At 42.8% G+C, this 19,355-nt stretch overlaps 4 protein-coding genes across 8 annotated transcripts; 2 read left to right on the top strand and 2 right to left on the bottom strand.

Moving 5' to 3' along the window:
• The first annotated feature begins 3,733 nt into the window (after nt 1-3,733).
• Nucleotides 3,734-4,648, top strand: LOC129718118 (prefoldin subunit 3). Its single transcript, XM_055668544.1, has 2 exons — nt 3,734-3,954; nt 4,030-4,648. Exons 1-2 carry the CDS (start codon nt 3,871-3,873, stop codon nt 4,519-4,521), a joined length of 576 nt encoding a protein of 191 aa, XP_055524519.1. The 5' UTR covers nt 3,734-3,870; the 3' UTR covers nt 4,522-4,648.
• Nucleotides 4,649-5,313: 665 nt separating this feature from the next.
• On the top strand, nt 5,314-6,982 carry LOC129718116 (cystinosin homolog). The gene is made up of 5 exons (XM_055668541.1): nt 5,314-5,581; nt 5,639-6,071; nt 6,134-6,542; nt 6,598-6,700; nt 6,753-6,982. The coding sequence occupies exons 1-5, from the start codon at nt 5,421-5,423 to the stop codon at nt 6,808-6,810; spliced, it is 1,164 nt and encodes a 387-aa protein (XP_055524516.1). The 5' UTR covers nt 5,314-5,420; the 3' UTR covers nt 6,811-6,982.
• Nucleotides 6,931-8,163, bottom strand: LOC129718117 (probable transcriptional regulatory protein BLi02909/BL01150). Of its 2 annotated transcripts, XM_055668543.1 has the most exons (5): nt 8,069-8,163; nt 7,758-7,994; nt 7,457-7,700; nt 7,230-7,398; nt 6,931-7,170 (listed from the first exon to the last, which is right to left on the bottom strand). In XM_055668543.1, the coding sequence occupies exons 2-5, from the start codon at nt 7,966-7,968 to the stop codon at nt 6,961-6,963; spliced, it is 834 nt and encodes a 277-aa protein (XP_055524518.1). In that variant the 5' UTR covers nt 7,969-7,994; nt 8,069-8,163; the 3' UTR covers nt 6,931-6,960. The 2 variants fall into 2 exon arrangements, with proteins under 2 accessions (XP_055524518.1, XP_055524517.1); XM_055668542.1 differs by having other exon boundaries at nt 7,758-8,127.
• A 3,574-nt stretch (nt 8,164-11,737) lies between these two features.
• LOC129718475 (triosephosphate isomerase) lies at nt 11,738-13,288 on the bottom strand. 4 transcript variants are annotated; one of them, XM_055669284.1, is made up of 3 exons: nt 13,161-13,288; nt 12,784-13,022; nt 11,738-12,501 (listed from the first exon to the last, which is right to left on the bottom strand). In XM_055669284.1, the coding sequence occupies exons 2-3, from the start codon at nt 12,970-12,972 to the stop codon at nt 11,947-11,949; spliced, it is 744 nt and encodes a 247-aa protein (XP_055525259.1). In that variant the 5' UTR covers nt 12,973-13,022; nt 13,161-13,288; the 3' UTR covers nt 11,738-11,946. The 4 variants fall into 4 exon arrangements, with proteins under 4 accessions (XP_055525259.1, XP_055525258.1, XP_055525260.1 ...); XM_055669283.1 differs by having other exon boundaries at nt 13,081-13,256; XM_055669285.1 differs by having other exon boundaries at nt 13,154-13,233.
• Nucleotides 13,289-19,355: the final 6,067 nt, after the last annotated feature.

The raw sequence follows: 19,355 nt of genomic DNA, 5'->3' as shown, positions 1-19,355 counted from the left end.
ACTGCTATTCTATCTTTTTTTTTATACAATTTTGAGTAATTTTCCTCATCTTCAACATTTCGCATACATTTTGTTGTTTGTTTAAAACCACCTGTCAAATTTCTTAAAAGAAATTATGTCAAAGAAGGTGATGTTCAAAAATCTGCAGCATAGATTTTTAATTGAACTTCACCTCCATCCCGATCTTTGGAATAGCAAACGATACACGAAGGAAAGGTCTCACTACTCCTTCGATCGACGATTCAACAACTTAATAGAACTTTTTAAAACACAGGAAATGAAAACATATAAGGAAGTGATTGAATTCGTACGGGAAACCAAAATTGATCTATAAAACGTAAAACCATAACATCAACATATACGTCTACGTAAGAAAAAAATTGCTGGGTATATGGTCACGTCACCGGTCCCAATGTTCAAGCCTGTGACAGCAATAGCAATAACAGCACTAGAATTAAGAAGAAGAAGAAGATCTTTGGAATAGCGTTTAAATAGAAAAATCTGAGTCTAAGCGTAAGGAGAGTTGGCTTGGCTTACTTACTTTACTAAACAGTCCCAAGCCGTGGTGTGGCCTTGGCTGTACGTAAGAGTCGTCTCCATTCCACTCGGTCCATGGCTGCAGTCCGCCAGCTCTGCAGCCTGCGTAAGGTCCGTAGGTCGTCTCCACCTGATCGATCCACCTTGGCCGCTGTGTACCTCTCCGTCTTGTCTCTGACGGATTGGTTTCAAGAACCATCTTTAGCGGGCTGTCGTCCGGCATCCTTACGACATGCCCAGCCCACCGTAACCTGATAATTTTACCGGTGTGGACAATAGATGGCTCTCCCAGCAGCTCCCGGCATGGCTATGAATCATATAAAATTAAAAGATTCAATTATTCTAGCATGCACACTGTAAATGTGCTTCGATACAACAGCTGTAGTATTATACCAACTACTAAGAATCGCATTAAAAGGCGCCTTTTATACCATCGTTTCTCGCGCCATCACAAATCCTTTCTGTACACACGGCAGTAAATAAAATTTACCACAAAGGCGGTATAAAGCAATTACTGAATCTTTCTATTTTACCCCGAATCATTGGAATTTAAAGACAAACGTTCCTCAAACATTGTATTGTTAGTGGCTTCATTGGCTTTTTCAGTGATATGAGTCATTTTTAAAGTTTAATCTACGGGAAACTAATAAAATATTCAATTCAACCCAAATTTAAGGCACAGACAAACAGACGTGCCACTCGATGATGATTTCATCGACCAGAAAAATAACGATTATTTTGAAATTTTACTTAGTGGGCAATAATGCCGCTTGTGTCACTTTAAGCAAGCGTGCACATTCTTTATCAAAGTCCGCTGGTGTTGATTTAAGCAAGCGCGCACACCTATTAGTAAAAACAAAAACCGTTTTACGAAAATAAGTTAGTAGGCAATAAGCTCACATGGTGGCGCATGAGTGTAACGTTTCGAATAAGGACGAAGATTTTTCAAGATTTTTCTTCGAAGAGGCAGGTCTGTTTGTCTGTGTTTAAGGTATCATATCTCAAAATGTTCTTAAAACTGAATATCATTTTTTATCATATCAAACATGTGTTCAAATTTCGTGGAACTTCATATCGAATCAAAAATCTGTAAAATACAGATATTTTATGTGATATCCCTTACTTACCTTACCAGTCAGTTTCAGGCCGAAGTGTCCCTTGCTGTTCGACGAAGTTGTCTCCATTTAATTCGGTCCATGGCTGCAACTCGCCAGTCATGTCGTCTGCGGAGGCTCCGCAGGTCGTCTTCCACTTGATCAAGCCACTTTGCTCGCTGCGCGTCCTGTCGTCTCGTTTCAGTCGGGTGATCAAGAACTGTTTTCACCGGGTTGTCGTCCAACATCCTCACGACATGCCCAGCCCGCCTAGTCTCCCTGCTTTCACCGTTTGAGTGGTTCTACCAGCATCTGATGCAACTCGTGGTTCATCCGCCTCCACCATGATCAATCTTCCATCTGCACTCCAGGTGATACGCAGCACCTTCCGTTTGAAAATTTCAAGGCCGCCTTGGTCCTCCACGAGTATGGTTCAGATTTCGTGGCCGTAGAGGACTACCGGTCTGATCAGTGTTTTGTAGTTGGTCAACTTCGTGCGGCGCTTGATTTTATTCGAGCGGAGCGTCCTCCAGAGTCCAAAGTTGGCACGACTTTGTGCCATAAGGCGTCGACGAATTTCTCTGCTGGTGTCGTTGTCAGCTGTCACCAGTGAGCCCAGGTACACGAACTCGTCTACCACCTCGATTTCATTACCGCAAATATGAATTCGTGGTGGGAGGTTCATACTGTTTTCTTTGGAACCTTTTCCTTTCATATACTTAGTCTTCGATGCGTTAATGCCAGTCCAATTCGTCCGGCTTCAGCCTTCAGTCTAATGTACGTCTTCGTCATCTTCGCAAGGGTTCGTGCTACAATGTCAATGTCATCAGCGAAGCCAAAGAGCTTAACAGACCTCCTAAATATAGTGCCACTTGTGTTGATACGTATACGTATCACACCTTCCAAAGCGATGTTGAATAGCAAGCACGATAATCCATCACCATGCCATAATCGAGATTCGAAGGGGCTCGAGAGTGTCCCAGAAACTCGAACTACGCACATCACCTGATCCATCGTCGACTTGACCAACCGTGTCAGTTTATCCGGGAAACCGTAATCGTGCATAATCTGCCATAGCTGAGGCACATTATATTCATGGCAATTCTTCAGAACCCTCCGTCCCGCCAATATTTGACCCGTGGTGGCGCGGGCACTCATAAATTCCGCTTGGTATTGCCCCACGAACTTCCTCGCTAACGGTGATAGCCGACGGCACAGAATTTCAGAGAGTACCTTGTAGGCTGCGTTCAGCAACGTGATTGCACGGTAGTTACAGCAATCCAACTTGTCAGCTTTTTTGTAGATGGGGCACACTGTACCCTCCATCCACTCCTCCGGTACTACCTCCTATTCCCAAATCTTGGCAATAACCCAGCGTAGCGTCTGAGCCGTAGCCGCAGCCTACTACAAACACATCGGCTGTCACCCAATAACGTGTTGGCGCAAGCTCGTTGGTGGTGCCACAGCTCTGATAAAAGGTAGCCTCTCGATGACCACTTTTCCACACCCTTGTCCCGACCAGCAAAGTTCCTGCAGTGGGACGATTTCCAAGTAGCAAGGATTGCGTTCATCATAATTGATCCTGTCGCAGCCGTGAAAACCTAACGATCTGCAGTTTGTTTAGAGTCCCAGGCAACGCCAACCAGTTGTGTCCATGTTTAAGCTGGTAGTCTTTTGTGTCATATGACTCGTGGAGGCGTGAGATAGAAACTTGTGAGGGCCGGAACTAAGTTTGACGCCCCTTCCAAGTAGTCGACTCACAATTTGAAATTTTGATATCCCTGGTACTGATTCTGCTAGTCTATAAAAGAAAACTGCTTCATTCAGAAATCCATAGTAAGGAACCATTCAAATATTACATAACGCGGAATTTGACAATTTTCAATACCCACCCACCCCCATGTAACGCAATTTTACATGTTTGCCACATGCAATATAACGCTCCGCTCAATATCCCCCCACCCCCTAGAGCGTTATGTATTTTTTGATGATCCCTAAACCTAGCAGTCTTTGACCAACTTTATTCGTGCACTCTAGACAGTGTGCCGTGCCGACAGCGCTGCTCGTGCTCGCACTGCTGAGTGCTGACATAAAATTTGACACTTCATTGCATGCTGCTGAATGCTCATGCTGTCATGAGTGTATCGAAGTCTTTTATATCTAAAAGAATATTCGTAAAAAACAGCAAGCTAGTTGAAACTTTAGAACGACCACCGGCACGGTACAGTACTTAGTCACAATGCTTGAGCTGAAAAATATCGAACTTCCCAAGTTGGAAAACGATCAAAAGTCGTACGCGGGGATCCCAGAAGCCGTATTTGTGGTACGTAGCGAAAAATGTCTTCATTTGGTCATGATCACGAAACTCACCCAATCAAACATGTTTAATTTATTGCAGGAGGACGTAGAAGCATTTATGCGACAGTCTGGCGATGAAGAGAACGTAGAAAAAGTTTTGAAAAGCCTCGATGAACAGCACAGCAAGTACAAGTTTATGGAATTTAACATCATTTCCCGAAAGCGCCGTTTACGACAGCAAATTCCGGATCTAGCCAAAAGTCTTGAAATGATCAAAATTTTGAAAAACCAAACAGAAGAACAAGAAACACAATTTCTCCTAAGCGAAGGTGTGTTCGTCAAGACTCGTGTCCCGCCCACGAAAACAGTTTGCCTCTGGCTGGGGGCAAACGTGATGCTCGAATATCCACTGGATGAGGCCGAAGAGCTGCTCAAGCAGAATAAAACCTCGGCCGAGGTAAACCTCAAGTGTCTGGAGCACGATCAGGAGTTTTTGCGCGATCAGATAACGACCACCGAAGTTAACATGGCACGGGTGCACAATTACGACGTGAAGAAGCGACAGGCGAAAAAAGCCGCCGAGGAAGAGTGAGATTACCGAGACATGAGCATGGGCGCATTTAAGCTTTCACAGCCGCACGCCGCCGCCGTCGTGTGGCACACACATTTTTGGTTCATTAACATTAAGCCGAATTAAAAACAGCTGCAGTTTACCTAAATGGTTAGTTTTTCCTTTGTCATATTTGTTTTATTCTTCGATCAACTCCGAAAATTAAGTTACTAACTTGTAAGACATTCCTCAGCCAGGTAGAACAACGTGACCACCTTCACAGGTTTCTCTTAGTAATATGCTTTTGTTCGATTGAACCGAACAAAAGGTTCGAACTGATTCGAATAAAAAATAGAGGGTTATATCTGAGGCATATTCACTAATTATAGAGGAACCATATATTTCTTCAGGTTTTTATATTGGCATATTTTTTTACAAGCCAGTCGTCGTTCCTGTACATTAAACAGTTGACTGTGAAGTTTGTGTATCATTAACAGAAGATCGAGTTCGAGTTGAGTCGAGAAGTGCAGAAGCGTGAAAGGTACTGAATCAGGAGAAAATACAATTTCTCAAAGGTTAACTGACTCAAAGTTCAAAGACTGAAGACAGACTGATGAAAGACTTGAGCGAAAATCACCAGCGTCGACAAGGAAACATCGGAAAGTACACCCATAAAACGTAAGAATTTCTATCTCACGGACAGTACAATTGATCGGCCGGCGTCAATCTAAATTTAAAAACCCATCTGTACCAATTGATTAAGTTTCGCAAAACACTGTTACGACATCAACGGTTAATATTTACTATCACCCGAGCCCATTAGTATCACAGTCTTATCTTAGCACAAACGCGACGATTATACATATACACACACTTTAGGAGACTGATATGAAGATGCTGTTGTCAGTCGACTTCGATCAGCTGAGTGGCGCGGTTAAAAAATGTATTTACTTAACTGTAGCTTCTTAGCTGTATTGCTCAGCGTTGGGCACGTTTTTAGCACTTCTTCAGCAGATCACGGTGATCAGTTGAAGGTCTGGTTTAATCCACAGGAGTACACATTTACCTTGGGAGAGACGGTGAATTTAACCCTACATGCAGAGTATTATTACTATTAATTTATAATGTAAGGAAGTGACTAAATTTTAAACCTCTCTAGTGCTTCAGTGACTTCGAATTTCTCTGTGCGGTTTAGTGTTGCAAATGGCAGCTTTGTGCGAATTGTTCCTGAGTATTTGAGAATCAACGAATATGATAGCTTGTATGGCAATTCCACGATGTTGCAAGCAACAGGCTTTCGAGCGGGCAGATTTTTCGTCAAAGGGTACGTTGACCCTGAGTACTCTGTCGACGATCGTAGATTATTCGCCCGACTGAAGATTGCACTGAATCGATATCTGATTTACTTTTCCTTACTGGTTGGATGGGCCTATACAGCCTGTTGGTCTATCGGGGACTATCCGCAGATTATTATGAACCATCGAAAGAAGAGCGTGGTTGGTTTGAGTTTCGATTTTCTCTATATGAACATTGTAGGCAATCTGTGCTATCTTTCGTTCAATGTGTTTATGTACTGGAGCAAACATGTGGAGGTAATTTGATAGCGTCTTAAATTGATTCGAGATAATCCACTGCTTCCACTTTGCTAAGGCAGGAAGAATACTTTCATCGCCATCCTTTTGGATTGAACCCAGTAATTGGTAACGATGTAGGATACGCAATGCATGCGTTGTTTGCTTCAGTCATCACATTGCTGCAGTGCTACATCTTCGATAACGGGGGAAATTCCATATCCACCTTTGCGAGAGTAATTATTGCAGCTTACGTGCTTACAATTTTGACCGCGTTCGTGCTCGTGACGTTTACTGTCTTGCACTGGTTGGATTTTCTGTACGTCCTGAGCTACATTAAGCTATCAACCAATTTGATCAAGTACTTTCCACAAGCGTACATTAACTACAAGCGACAGAGTACCGAGGGCTTTGCGATTATGAATCGTCTGTTAGATCTGGCGGGGGGTTTGCTGTCGATTTTTCAAATGATAATCAACGCTTGGAACTTTGGTGAGCAAATCGAAATATATAAATTTGACGGATAGAATAACTTCAATCGTTTCAGATGACTTGGACTCTATCCTCGGCAGTCCGGTGAAATTTGCGCTTGGATTTGTTTCGATAGTTTTCGATCTGGTGTTTATAACACAGCATTTTTATCTATACAGGTACTGTGAGTTAGATGGAAATACTTGTACTCATTATTACTTACTTTTTCAGGAAACCGGTAAAAGTTTCCATCTTTAAAAGTGAAACAGTAGAAAAAAATAAGTCCTAAAACATATATGTCGTGAATTTGCAAGTTTTCATGTACTTAAATGTTCACAAAAACTACATATTCGTCGACGTTCGTGGTTCACTCTCAACATTCGCTGTTCTAAAGAATACGACGAATAACTGTTTTCATAATTAGTATATACCATTCATATTAATAAACCTCTTCAAAGTTATCGTAGATATCTTCGACTCCATCCAATGCCTTCAACTTCTCTTTCAGCTTCTCGTAAACCATGGTAGCATCTGGATTTAGTTTTACAGTACTCTTGGGGAAAAACGCATGCTCACTGTGCTCGATAGAGTATCCTTTCTTTTCGAGCTGTGTTTTCACCCTATCAATATCGAGGGGATCACAGAGAAACTACAAGACGGTATGTTCAGAATAGATTAGGCAACAGGGATGCATACCTCAAAACTTACCCGCACCAGTTTGTTTTCTTCACTCATAATTTCAACATCTTCCGCACCGGCATCGATTGCATGGTCCGTGCAAATGGACAGTAAATCATCACCGGAAGTATCAGCTGGAAGGATAGCTTCTAGATAGCCTTGCTCGTTGAAGTGGTGCTTAACATCCGAGAATGAGGAACTAGAAAAAGTAGTAGAATTAGCCACTTTAAAAAACTATATAATATTCCATAGCTCACCAATTCTTCTTGAGTATGGTAGCAATTTCCATTTTTGTTTGCGTGAACCGATCAGTATATAGTACACAAATCATGTTAATCTGATCCAATACTTTGATTTCTACCGTGAACTTTTTAAGCTGTGTAGGGTTTTGTGCTGACTTCTTCAAAATTCCTTGAATCGTCGAGTTGGGCATATTTTTCTTCAGAGCCTCATCGATGACGGCACGCAGGGCCGTATTCACTGCCGGATTGGGACCTCCAGCTGAAAAAAATTACACCATTTAAGTTAACACCATTCAGCTAAACGAATCAAACCCACCCTGAATCGCCAGCCGAATCTGGCGCGCAAGTTTGATGAATAAAACCGACTTTCGGCCATCGTTGAGGGCTTTGATGTGTCGAATGTTTTGCCATTTGGAATGACCGGCTGCAACGAACGAGCTAGTATGAACGGTCCTTATCCTGGCTAGTGGAACACGAAATTGCGCGCATGCTGTGCACTGCAGCGGGATTCTAAACAACTGTAACATTTTCACCGACACGTGAAGTTAGTTAACTGAGATTGTTATAAAATTGAAACATTGCAGTTATTAGAAGGAGCTTTGGGAAAATTTGCAATAGCACACGAACCCGTAAAGAGATAACGAAGAATCAACTGAAAATTACATAAAATTTGTTTTGGTTTTGTTCGACATGTGTTTTTGACGTCTCTTTTAATATCCATTTTCCAAAGTAAATGTTATGAAGGTGTGTAATTATGCGATGAATGATCCCACCGATCCCACCGTGTCAGAATTCTTGAAATAAAATAGAATTCTGGCTAATGTTAAGCATAGTTTACAGTTCCAAGCGAAGTGAAAAATTTGACAAGTGAAAAAGCGTTAATTTTCGCTAGCGAAATCTGTCGTGAAAACTCAGTTGTGGAACACACAGCACCAGCCTGCAGTTTACAATTTCTGTGAAGTAGCGAAGTGAAAAGTGGCCGGAACTGACAGAATATAAATGCGATGGAATGTTAAGTTTTCGCTAGCTGCTTCTTTTTCACTGATGAGTGGGGGAGCTGTTCTTCTAGGAGGGTAGCCTGAGCGTCTGTTTTCCATGTAGGGGCGGCTTAAGCAGCGTCTGATCCGGAGCGGACGGTTGAATCATGAAATGCGGTATTTCTCCAGCTACACCCAAGACGGCAGGCCCGTCGCGAGATTAGGCATCCGTAGCCCTAGTAAGGCAGACATACTACGAACAATCAAGAATTGAATATGGACTGGAACAATGGTCAACGAACTAGGCGACGAAATAAGGTCGACGATTGAAAGCTCGGTACATGGAACTGTAGATCGTTAAACGTCCCGAGTGGCGACCGGATTCTGCTGGATCAGCTAGAACCCATTGCGCTCCAGAAGCTATGCCTAGTGGCAAGGCGATCAGCGACAGATTGTGTTTGTTGAGAATTAAACAACCACACTATCCCCAAAGTGCACTGCCCTCACAAAGGAAGACCCGTTGTAGAGAAAGAAGCGTTCTTCGCACAGCTGGAGAAACTCTACGATAGCTGCTCACGTAGAGACATCAAGATCGTCCTCGGGGACATGAGCACTCAGATCGGTAGGGAAGACATATACAAGCCGGTGATCGGCCCGCACAGCCTGCACACTGTGACGAATGACAATGGCCAGCGCTGCGTCAACTTAGCAGCTTCCCCGGGGACTGGCAGTACACGAAACCACCTGGAGATCATCGGACCAACGTACAGCAAACCGAATTGACCATGTTCTCATCGACTCATTGGTTTTTCTCAGACATTGCAAACGTACGCACCAATCGCGGTGCGGATATTGGCTCGGACTACTACTTAATTGCGGTATCTTTACGCTCAAAACTGTCGATGGTATACCACGCGCAACATCGCCGAGCCCCGCGGCTCAACATCAAGCAGCTTCGGGACCCCCAGTTTGCGGAGAAATACGTGCAACAGCTTGAAGCGGTACTATACCCACGGGGCCACGGCATCGCCTCTCGAGGACGGCTGGCGCAGCATTCGCACAGCTATCGAGGAGACCGCAACGGCAACACTAGGAGTGGAAGGACCGAGTGGCAGAAACGACTGGTATGACGGGGAGTGCGAGGCAACGTTGAATGAGAAGAACCGGACCTATATCACCCGCCATCGAGAGCGAACGAGGTCAATTACAAACAGACACGGAACGACATGACCACGATTCTCAGACGAAGAAAGCGCCAGCAAGATGATCGTGACCATGAGGAGCTAGAGCAACTGTACCGTGTCAGGTAATACGCGGATGTTCTATGAAGGCGTAAACCAGTCTCGCAGAGGCTATGTGCCGCATGCCAACATGTGCAACGACGCGGATGGGAACCATCTCACGGATGCCAGCGAGGTGGTCGACAGGTGGAAGGAGTACCTCGATGGACACCTGATACAGGCGATACAGTACAGAAGCGGAGCAGGAACTGACCTAAAAGCACCAGCAGCATGAAGTTCTTTGTGAGATCGGGAAGCTGAAGAACAACAAAGCCGCAGGCAAAGACGAACTGCCGAGTGAGATTTTTGAACATGGGAGAAAGGCTCTGGCTAGAGCGCTGCAATGGGTCATCTACAGGATTTGGGAGGAAAAACAGCCAAACGAGTGGATGGAGAGAGTTGTCTGCCGTAACTACCGCGGTATCTCGCCTATCAATGCCGCCTACTTTATACTCTCACAGATGCTGTTCCGTCGTCTATCCCCTTTAACCAGGAGGCTCGTGGGCCAGTACCAAGCGGGCTTCATGGGACCCTGCCACCATGGATCAGATCTTCTCAATCAGGCAGAGCTTACAGAAATGCCGCGAGTACAACGTGCCCACACATCACATCGTCATCGACTTCACGGCGGCCTATGATACAGTCGATCGAGAACAGCTATGGCAGATCATGCACGATAGCGGATTTTCGGATAAACTGACTCGATTGATCAAGGCCACTAGGGCGCAAGGGATGTGCTTCGTGCGAGTTTCGGGGATACTCTCGAGCCCCTCTGAATTGCGCAGAGAGCTAAGACAAGGTGATGAACATTCCTGTTTGTTGTTTAACATCGTCCTTGAGGGTGTGATCCGGAGGATATCGACACGATTTTCACAGTCTGTTCAGCTTCTGGGCTTCGCGGATGACTTTGACATCATAACACGTAACTCTGCGACGGCGGAGGAAACTTACGCCGGCCAAAGCCAGACGAGTCGGACTGCGAATAAATGAAATGTTGAAAACGAAATACATGCGAGCAAGAGGCTCCAAGAAGAACAATATTAGACTCACAACTCAAGTCTCTGTAGACGGCGAAGAGCTTAAGGTGATCGACAAGTTCGTGTATTTGGGGCCATCGCTGACCACCGACAATAATACCAGCAAAGAGATTCAGAGACGCATCCAGACTGAAAATCGTGCCTTCTTTTCCCTCCGGAAGACACTTCGATCGAGTCAAGTGCGACGACGCACGAAGTTGACGCTGTACAAAACCCTGATAAGACCGGTAGTGCTCTACGGAATCCAGACAACAACGCTTCTCGCGGCGAACCCAATGCTCTTGGAGTTTTCGAACGGAAGGTGCTGCGGACTATTTACGGTGCAGTACAGACGGACGACGGAGAATGGCGACGGCGCATGAACTACGAGCTGCACACGCTACTTGGACAGAACCCCATTGCACACCTGGCTAAAATCGTGAGGATGCCAAAAGACAACCATGTGAAATTACTTCTCTTCAGCAACCCTGCCGGCACCAGAAATTGAGATACGCAGCGTGCACGGTGACTCGACCAGATCGAATGAAACTTGCGGGTGGTGAGATGCCTGGGGAACTGGCGAAACACAGCCCAAAACCGATCCACATGGCGTCAACTGCTTGATACATCACAAGCCACCACGGCTCTGATCTAATTGACGCCAGTACGATTTTTTCGTCCATTTTTAACCCTCCTATTTTTTCCATTTTGTGCCGTTTTTTTGATATTCCCTGGGATTTTGCTTTAAACATTTTTGATCATTTTACGGTGCAGTGCCAACCGTATTTAGATGTGCAAAAGAACTGAACACCATCAGCTGCTTCGCATTTTATGTTTTTACAGAGTTTATCAGAGACCAATTCAAACTGTCAAGTTGGAATTAAAATCAATAGCGTTAGTGAATCAATAGCAGCAGTACAAAATATTGCTGTTAAAATCCAAGATCTTCATAATAATACCACGATACATAAGAAGCTTATTCTATCCAGCTAGTCTGTCATCAGAAGATACATATTCAGAGCATTTGCTATTTCTACTGAATCTCCGTGTAATTTTATCGCTTAGATTATAAGAGGTTATGGGTTGCACTTACGTAATAATGCTAGAGGTTAAACAGCTGTCTTGGGTCTTTAACTACTTCTAAGCGCCAAGAAGATAACGATTAGCTTACACACATAGCGTCAATCACGTAGGTATGTAGTTTTGCCAAACTTTTGTAAAGGATTTTTTTCTTATTGTCTGGCGTTGACAATTTGAACAAACTCTGGTTTCAGGGAAGCACCGCCGACCAAAAATCCGTCAATGTCTGGCTTGGCAGCCAGCTCGCGGCAGTTTGCAGCGGTGACCGAACCTCCGTACTGAATGCGAATCGCCGCTGCCACGTCGGCCGACACATTCTCAGTGAACCACTTCCTCAAAGCAGCATGCACTTCCTGTGCCTGCTCTGGAGTGGCAGTCTTGCCAGTACCAATGGCCCACACTGGCTCGTAAGCGATCACTACGTTGCTCCAGTCTTTCACCTTATCCGCAATCGCTTTGGTTTGGCGGAAGCAAACGGCTTCCGTCTGACCCGCTTCGCGTTCCTGCAAGGTCTCTCCGATGCAGGCAATAACCTTGAGTCCCTCGGCCAGTGCATGGACTACCTTGTCAGCGATTAGTTCGTCTGATTCGCCGAAAATTGCACGCCGTTCCGAGTGGCCCAAAATGACCCAACCAATGTTTAAATCCTTCAGCATCGCCGGAGAGATTTCACCGGTGAAGGCTCCCTTAGCAACTTTGTAGCAGTTCTGAAATAAATGAAATTTATTCAGGCACTTTCTAGTAATAAGTAACGATACAATGTCAAGAACATCGTATTATATAAAAATGATTAGGTGTTATATATTCAACTCCGATGGGCAAGCAGAAACCATTACATTGTACTCTCTATAGCATAGAAATGATCAATATCCGAATCATTTGTATTGTTATCATTGAAAAGGGGCACACTCCTCTTTTCAATCGATTCACCAATTTCTCTTTCATATTACATACGCACACCCCCTCAAAATGACCGTAGAAACACATACCTGAGCGGCAATGTTGACTGTGTCCGGTAGCAGAGAACGGGTTAACGACAAGTAGGGAGCTGGGCAACCGATTACGACCTCGGTATCAGCATTCAGCGGGCCAGTGGTGAGCACCTTGGCCAGCTCGGTAATAGTGGCCTTATCACCGTTCATCTTCCAGTTTCCTCCAACGCAGAATTTACGACCCATCTTTGCGATTTAGTTCGGTTGCTGAATTGTGTAATCACGATTGTACGCTCCTAGAGAGAAAAATATAACACTATAGAATTAGAACTATAGAATTAGAGCGGTCACTACTTTCGGCTTTCTTATCACTTCAATGAAAGTGATAGTATGTAGTTAAAATTAAAGCAAAGCAATAGATAATCACTTCCTACCGGCACTACAGTTTCTGCTACAGTGGAGAAAATTTCAACCTCCAGGTGACCTTAGCCGAGAAATGTCTCTCGCCCGCAAGGAACGACAATGTAAATGCTCGTTTTTGTTCTCATTTGCCGGTTTCTCGCGAATAGGATTGAGGGCAGAGCTGCCAGATTTTATTTTGAAAAATCTGTATGCACCCGTAAGAAAATCTGTATTTTTCTGTATTTTGTTCGTGTGCCTACTAGTGCTCTGATTTGGGGTAACTGGGCTTGGCATTCAACCTTAAACTTCGCCTGAAACCGTAAAAAGGTTGGGTAAAATTCCTGAGAGAAAACTCAGATATATAACCGTGTTTTTTTGCTAGAACGGCAATAGAACCCAGTATTTTTGTTCCAAAGCTTTCCCGCTTAGTAAAAAAATCTGTATTTTTCTGTATTTTGTTCGTGTGCCTACTAGTGCTCTGATTTCGCCTGAAACCGTAAAAAGGTTGGGTAAAATTCCTGAGAGAAAACTCAGGTATATAACCGTGTTTTTTTGCTAGAACGGCAATAGAACCCAGTATTTTTGTACCAAAGCTTTCCCGCTTAGCCAAATGTCGAATGTCCAGAAGAAATCAAACAAAAGGAATTTCCCGCTTAGTAAATGCCAGACGCCCAGCAGAACTCGAACAACCACGCTCGACGCCTGGGTTAGAGTCCCACGCCGACATAGGTGTCGATGGTTGTGGGGTGGCGTGATCCACCCACAACCAACCCAACTGGTCTAGGTTTAGTCCTAGCCGACACCGGGAGATTTTCTGAGGGGAAAAATCTCTGGGCTCACGCATTCCATCGCATGAGAAAGTAAAGCCGTTGGCGCCGGTCCGTCGAACAACGGGTCGTAAGTTAGGGTGCTGGGTGGAGTCGCCACCACCAGTGGCGGAACCAGATCGACGGAAATTAAGCAAGAATAAAAGAAATCGATTGCTAAAACTCTGTGCAAATCTGTATTAAAAATCAAAGTTCTGTATGAATTCTGTATTCTGTATCATTTCTGTATCGTGGTCAAAAAATCTGTATAATACAGAAAAATCTGTATACTTGGCAGCCCTGATTGAGGGAGCACATATTGCTCTAGACCAGTCGGCGGAATGGTTGGAGTCTCGGATTGCTAAAATATGTTGCCAGTTTGGTCTTTGGTAAAATTGGGTTGTTTAGCTATATCCGTTTTCTTATATTATTTGAAAGAGCTACATTTTCTAAGCAAAACGTGATTTTAAAATTTTTTATATCGCTGTCCTTCAATTTTTAAATCACGAATTAAAACTGCTCGATATCTACTCGAAATCGCTACACTGACAGGTCTCCCTTATACCAACTGTTATTGTAGCGATTTTGGAGCGATTTTTATTCTTCATTTAAAAATCGAAGGGCAATGATATAAAATTTTAAAAAATCACGTTTTGCTCAGAAATTTACACTCTTGTTTAAAATACTGATATGCGTAATTTTCTTCAACGGGGACAAATAGGCAACATATTCAGTTTTAAGGGAGTTCACCACAACGTTATAAAAATAAATCAGAATGGAAAAATGTTGATGCATTTGGATTTACATTGTCTATTGATCGTATGAATAGTTATGCATTCAAAAGTAATTGTTTAAACAAAAATATTCATCTATTTTCTTTGCAAAACGTACATCTAGAGCAGAAATTATCGTTCTGGCTCTGAAATTATTTTAATACGTAGTTATGAGACCCTTCTTCGCTTTTTAACCATAATTTTAGTATTTTTACTTCTTAGTTCCCACACTTGTGCCTGTCTTTTTGTAAGGTGTAAAACTATAATTTGAACTATCGCTCACTTTGTAACATTCATTTATGTATGTTATCAAAAGTTGAGCCAAAATCAACCGATTCTAACCACTCGACTTGCGTTTTCTTTTTAAAAGATTCGTTCTTGTCATCAAAAACAAGATAATGGTGGAATTAAAAAAAGTGTTCTGACATAAAGGGTAGAAAAATATGCAATTATCGTAGAAGTCATCTGGTTTCAAGCACTTACAGACTCTACGATATCTCACGACGCCTGAGATAGGATGAATCCACGAATGCCTGTGAAAGACGCGACCGAACAGCTGGTTACCAACCCCACTGACCTGTAGAAACGCTGGTTTTGGCATTTCCGGCCGACTGGACGCAAGGCTTCTTAGTGCAGGGGAAATCACAATATGAGACATTTGCGAGGTATCATGCTACTGTGCATTGTTCTCAAAGTCCTGTTTAAAGTTATCCTAGATCGGATACAGGAGAAGATCGACGCGATACTCCGACGGCAACAGGCAGGAATCCGTGCCGGTCAATGCATTTCAAGAGTCCCTATATTTGGTATTCATTAACTACGAAAAAGCTTTTGACTAACTTAACCACAAAAATTTGTGGGTGCCTTGAGACGCAAAGCAGTCCCCGATAAAATCTTCAACCTTATCGAAGCGCAGTACGCAGTTTTACATGCAGAGTCCTGCAAAACGGAGTTTCCCTGATCTTCTTCGGGTAGTCGCCGGTGTGAGGCAAGGATGTATATTATTGCTACTACTGTTACTCATCGTTATCTTAGGGATCATGATATGTGCAACTAACCACGTTTCGAACCGTAGGCAGCTCTAGCAGCACCTCAAAGACTTTGACGATCCTTCCAACTTTACAGTAGCAGGGCAATCAGTTGAAAAGTTGAAAGCTTCCAATATCTCGGCAGCGGGAGCGGGATATAGGTGCAGGGATCAAGCAGGCTAGGGCTACGAGACGTATGGATATTCGAACGTTTTCACTCAAATATGAAATCTGTATTGCTCTACGCCAGCTAGATGTGGTGTGCGTCAGCGGAGTACACCTAGAAGCTGCAGGTCTTCGTCAACCGATTCCTGCTAAATTCGTGTCCGGATGCCGAACTCCATAGCCGATACCATCCGAAGTCGCTAGCATATGAAATTCGGGGAAGCAAGTAGGGGTGTATCGGCCACACATTTCGAAGAAACGGAAACAAAATCTGCAAGTAAGCGCTGGACTGGAATCCAGCAGGACATCGCAGTAGAGGCAGACCCAGGGGCTCGTGGCGACGCAATTTCAACAAGAAAATCGAAGAAGTCGATAGGAATCTGATCTGGGCCCAGGTCAAGGCTGAAACCCAAAATGGTAGTCTCTCAAGTTGGTAGGTAAGTAAGTAAAGGCTTAAACACAATGGATAGAAACGTTTACGTTGCGTTGACGTTAATTTGACAGAAATTGTATGGACGAACTGTCAAATGGACGCCAACCCAGCCGTAATGTGTCAGTTGTGCGTGGGTCTTAAGATGCAAATATTAACGTCACGAGCCATGTTTAAAATATCAGGCTGTCCAGCGCCTTGAAAAACTGATGAATTTTACTTTTCAAACAGTATTAATTTTTTATAAATTTTTCATGCTTTAATGTTTTTCACGCTCTCATTTTCATAAGTATATTTATATACATGGAAGCCATAAGTTTTTCTTGAATCTCTTGGTGTGAGCACAATAATTCAACTCATTGCCTTAAATAAAAAATAGATTCATTCGTTATTTTTTACACTTTCTCGAAAGAAAACTGACTTTCATTCCGTAAACTGGAAACAGGGTGATGAAGTCTCGTTTTGATTCAAACTTCGAACACTACAGAATTAGAATCAACTTGGTTACAGCTAGTGTAAGGAAAAGTATGATTAATTAAGGGTTCAAATGGCTGTAATTTGTTACTCCTTGGGTATTTTCTATTAAACATTTGGGTGAAATTTGTTCAATGTGTGTTGTTGACACTATATAAGTTGCACTGAGCTGCTAGTGCAATTGTTGCGAAGATGGAGTCGGAATAGGGATACCATCCGTCTTAATTTAGCAGGACATGTCCTGATTTTGAGACCCTTTTCTGACGTCCTGATTTATTTTTCACTTTCCGGCATTTGTCCTGATTTTCATAAGATTTTCAATTTTGTAGTGTGATAAAAATATGCAGAATTTTTCAAAATCAATAACTTTTTTGATTCCAGAACACAACGGTCATTACGGACGATTTTGTTTTTGGTTGAATCTGAGTGAAGTGACGAGAGCAATCTTTTAGGTATTGTAACCGTTTTACATTTGGCTTCACTCTGGAAGGTCGAGAATTATTTTTTGTCTAATGTTTAGAGTAAAGTAAGGTGTTCGGCTATTGATTAAAGTTTGTTTAAAGAATTATTTTGCGTGTTGTGGTTGCACATATAGTGTATTACATTGTTGGCAGCTGGGAACGTGAATGCCCTCACTAAATTGGTGGTAAGTTTTTCTCAGCATGTACTGAACCGATTTGGCTTAAAAACATCAGCCAAATCGGCAAGTAAGAATGGATTATTTAACTTGTTACATACCCGTTTTGAAATTTCAAAAAATTGACAAAGTGGCGGCCATTTTAGTAAAAAATTAGCTTTTTTCTTAAAAAAAAAATACTTTAAAAAATCATAAAACATTGAATAAATTAGATATTGAAAAACGGCTATGTAGCAAGTAGGATAATCCATTTTTACATGCTGAAAAAAAATTCAGCCAGATCGGCTCTGTAGATGCTGAGAAAAACTTACCACAAGTTAAAAAACCATGGTTTCGCGAAAAACGCTGCCAATAGCGTAATACTCACTATTTTTGCACCCATGACACACAAAATAAATCTTCAAACATTCCTTAGTCAATTGCCAAAATACCCGAAAACTTCACTTTATCCTGAACATCCAGAAAAAATGAAAATTATTTTTTTAGACTTTCCAGTTAGTCCCCTCTAAACGGTTAGTTGAATTTGAAACAGTTTACATGTGCTGAACATCTGCCTATAAATTCAAAGCTGCGTAATAATATCGGGTCGTTTGAGAAGTATGTTGAACAAGTAAAGAAGTATTTTGGTGTTTTTGAGGTGCAAATCACATTTAACGTGGTAAATTAATTTAAACTTCGAAGAACAGCTTAGCTCAAATTTGTACCGAAAAAAAGGTGTCCTGATTTCTAACTTCGACCGGATGGTATTCCTAAGTCCGGCAGAAGGTTTCAGAGTTTGCCATGGGCGTAGCCAGAATTTCGAATAGGGGGGGGGGGTCAAGCTTTTCAAAATTTTAGAAGTATAAAAATGGTATTTTGAAAAAATAGAAATAAATACTAGTGTTTAGTGATTGTTACATCAAGGAAACCAGTGAAAAGTTGTCCTTGACATCAGAGTGGAAAATTTGATTATTCTTTTTCCAACCTCGAAAATAAATAGATGTTCTTTAGTAAAAACTCTTAAGTTCATTTGAACCTTTGGACATATCATTTTGGCTACGAGGATCTCAAGAATCCATGAACTTGACAGAAGATAGAGTTGCTCAGCAGCCGCTACCGGGATTCAATATATGATTCTCAAGATGGCCCAACTTGTACAGCAGATGGGGGCCCAGCGACAGCAGCCTTAGTATCATGCCCCGGAGCAGGTTTTGGAGTCCCTCTAATCGAACATCACTGAGATTATTCCACTACGCAAGAAACCGCATTTGAGTGCTCTGTCAAATCTCAGGCCTATCAGCATCCTATGTGCCCTGTCAAAGGCATTCGAAAAATTGCTGAAGCAGCAGATGTCATCATTTATTACGGAGAATAACCTGCTATCAGATCATCAGGCTGGTTTTCGTAAAGGTAAAAGCATACAAACAGCAGCGGTTCGTGTTTACGATGATCTAGCAAAAACGCTCGACAAAAAGGGTTCAGCCATACTGCTCTTGTTGGACTTCTCCAAAGCCTTCGACACAATCCCCCACCAAAAACTTTGCTCGAAGCTGGAAACTCAGTTCAATTTCGCCGTTTCTGCTGTTAATTTAATCGAGTCATATTTAACGGAACGTGCTCAAACTGTATTTTGTAGGGATCAAGTAGGCTCCCCAACTTCCGGTGTTCCCCAACTTCCGGTGTTCCTCAAGGTTCGGTGCTTGGACCTCTACTTTTCTGTTGTCACGTCAACGATTTACCTTCCGTGCTCAAGTACTGCTCCATACAGATGTATGCAGATGACGTTCAGCTGTATGTCCGTGGCCTTGGTCCCTGTTCCCGCGAAATTATTAGGATGATTAATAGTGATCTTGCAAGAATTTTTGAATGGTCCCAACGAAACCAGCTATTCGTTAATCAATCAAAAAGCAAGAAAACCCTGATTGGATGTCCGCT

The sequence above is a fragment of the Wyeomyia smithii genome, chromosome 1 (genome assembly GCF_029784165.1).
Source record: "Wyeomyia smithii strain HCP4-BCI-WySm-NY-G18 chromosome 1, ASM2978416v1, whole genome shotgun sequence".
NCBI classification, from domain to species: domain Eukaryota; kingdom Metazoa; phylum Arthropoda; class Insecta; order Diptera; family Culicidae; genus Wyeomyia; species Wyeomyia smithii.
Note: the sequence above shows the minus strand (reverse complement) of the source record. Positions and strands in the feature narration are given on the sequence as shown.